Source organism: Apteryx rowi, unplaced genomic scaffold (genome assembly GCF_003343035.1).
Source record: "Apteryx rowi isolate R43461 unplaced genomic scaffold, aptRow1 scaffold_1330, whole genome shotgun sequence".
Classification (NCBI taxonomy): domain Eukaryota; kingdom Metazoa; phylum Chordata; class Aves; order Apterygiformes; family Apterygidae; genus Apteryx; species Apteryx rowi.
In genome coordinates, this window is record NW_020447565.1 from 35,779 (window position 1) to 38,303 (window position 2,525).

At 70.4% G+C, this 2,525-nt stretch overlaps 1 protein-coding gene across 1 annotated transcript in view; it reads left to right on the top strand.

Moving 5' to 3' along the window:
* KIAA1324 (KIAA1324 ortholog) overlaps window positions 1-2,525 on the top strand; it is an 8,040-nt gene that overhangs the window by 4,181 nt on the left and 1,334 nt on the right. Inside the window, exons 11-18 of the mRNA XM_026056849.1 lie at window positions 411-584; window positions 671-845; window positions 944-1,040; window positions 1,125-1,226; window positions 1,719-1,845; window positions 1,936-2,114; window positions 2,193-2,358; window positions 2,475-2,523. Of these exons, the coding sequence (XP_025912634.1) occupies window positions 411-584; window positions 671-845; window positions 944-1,040; window positions 1,125-1,226; window positions 1,719-1,845; window positions 1,936-2,114; window positions 2,193-2,358; window positions 2,475-2,523 (1,069 nt within the window). The remainder of the gene's footprint in view (window positions 1-410; window positions 585-670; window positions 846-943; window positions 1,041-1,124; window positions 1,227-1,718; window positions 1,846-1,935; window positions 2,115-2,192; window positions 2,359-2,474; window positions 2,524-2,525) is intronic.

Below are 2,525 nucleotides of genomic sequence, written 5' to 3' on the forward strand. Positions count from 1 at the left end.
ACACCAGTCCTCTTGGCCATCCTGAAATGGGTGACACCATCCAGCCCCAGAGGGGTGACACCAGTCCTCTTGGCCATCCTGAAATGGGTGACACCTTCCAGCCCCAGAGGGGCGATGCCAGCTCCTCTTGGTGGTCCCCAAGGGGGTGACACCAGCCCTCCTCAACCATCCCAAATGGGTGACACTGTCCAGCCCCTCCTAGTCATCCCCAAGGGGGTGACACCAGSCCCCCCTCAACCATCCCAAATGGGTGACACCATCCAGCCCCAGAGGGGTGATGCTGACCCCTCCTAGTCATCCCCAAGGGGGTGACACCAGCTCCCCTGGCCACCCCGAAGGGGCGACACGCCACCCCGGAGGGACGCCGGCAGCCGGCAACCGGCGCCGACTGCAACGTCGCCCATCCGCAGGCGCGTTCCCTCTGCTACAACGACTGCAGCTTCTCCCTGGCGCTGCCGGGCCGCGTGCTGCGCTACGACTTCTTGGCGCTGGCCACCGCCACGACCTTCACCAGCGCGCCCAGCTTCACCTCCAAGGGCCTCAAGTACTTCCATCACTTCAACRTCAGCCTCTGCGGCAACCACGTGAGTCCGGAGCGGGTGACGCGGCGGTGGCCACACGCACGTGGACCCGCGCGCCCGGCGTCACCCGCCTCCGTCCCCTCCGCCAGGGCAGGAAGATGGCTTCGTGCGCCGACAACGTGACGGACGCCCGGGCCGCCGAGCCCGGCTCTTCCCGCCTGGTGACGTCCTACGTGTGCCAGGCCGTCGTGGTGCCCTCCGACGTGGTGGGCTACAGGGGCGCCGTGTCCTCGCAGCCCGTCAGCCTGGCCGACCGCCTCGTGGGTGAGTCCGCCGGCGGCCGCCGCGCTTCGCCTCGCCAAAATCCGTGCGTCCCCCCCCGTTTGCACCCCGATTCCGGCCGCCGGGCCACGTTGTTGCAGGCGTCACCGCGGGCCCCGCGCTGGACGGCATCGTCTCGCCCCCCGAGCACTTCGCCCCCGCCGGCGCCGAGCTGCCCGACGTTGTCTTCTTCTTTAGGTGGGCGCGGGGCCGTGGCGGGCCGGGTCGGGGCCGCCGGCACCCCGCTGACCCCCCCACCCCGTCCGGTGTCCCCCCTCGCAGGTCCAACGAGGTGACACAGTCCTGCGGCGCTGGCCGGGCCACCACCATCCGCCTGCGCTGCAACCCGCTGCGGCCGGGCGCCGGGACGTTGGCCGTGCCCAGGTAGGTGGCCGTGGCGGTGGCCGGCCGAGCCGCGGGGACGCCGCGGGCCGGGGCAATTTTGGAGGCGGAAGCATCCTCGCGCTGCCCGGTAGCCGAAATCGGCAGCCGCGCGTCCTCGCGGCACGTGCACCGAGCTGCGAGCGGGCTCAGACAGGGGCAGAGATTCCCCCCACACACACTGGGGTCGTCCATGTCCCAGCTCCCCATGCTGGGAGCGCTGCTCCCATTCCGGCTCAGCTCCATCCGGTGCTTCCCGCAGGGTCTTTGCAGACCCCTAAATCTGGGGGTGGGGGGGGGGTCAGTGTCGCCCTGCTCCGGGGATGGCCACATCCCCTGTCCCTGCTCCGCGCAGCCRGAGCATCCGTCTCCCTCACCCTGGACCGCGTTGTCACCTGCCACGCGCTGCCTGTCCCCATCCCTGTCCCCCTCCCTGGCGGGGGGCCGGCCCAGACCCCCCCCTTCCGCCGCTGCTGCCGGTGGCTTTTCCCGCAGCAAATGCCCCGACGGCACCTGCGACGGCTGCACCTTCCACTTCCTCTGGGAGACGGCGGAAGCTTGTCCGCTCTGCTCCGCCGGCGACTACCGCGCCATCGTCGGCGCCTGCCTCGGCGGCGTCCAGGTAGGGCGGCCGGGGCTCCCCCGGCGGAGGGGGGGGGGCCCACGTTTTGGGGGGGGGGTCCAGCCACCGCTGAGCCTCCGGCCCCCGCAGAGGACCACGTACGTGTGGCGCGAGCCCCGGCTGTGCCGCGGCGGCAGCGCCCTGCCGCGGCAGCAAGTCAGCGTCTGCAAGAGCATGGACTTCTGGCTCAAGGTGGGCATCGCGGCGGGCACGTGCGCCGCCGTGCTGCTCGCCGTCCTCGCCTGCTACTTCTGGAAGAAGAACCAGAGGTGAGTACTCACGCCGGCGCCGGCCGCCAGCGCCCGGCTCCCCGCGCCGGCACTCACCCTCCACTCTCCATCCCTGAGGTTGGAGTACAAATATTCCAAACTGGTGATGAATTCCACGGCCAAAGACAGCGAGCTGCCTGCTCCGGATAGCTGCGCCATCATGGARGGGGAAGACGCCGAGGACGATCTCCTCTTCGCCAGCAAGAAGTCGCTTTTCGGCAAGATCAAGTCGTTCACGTCCAAGGTAGGCGCCGCTCGCCCGGGCCGGAGGCTGAGCRCAACCCTAGAGTAGACACCGGAGAAGCCGCAGCCGCGTGGCGACCCGGTGGTTGCRGCACTCTCGCCCCGCGCTCTCCGCAGAGGACGGCGGACGGCTTCGACTCGGTTCCGCTGAAGACGTCGTCCGGCAGC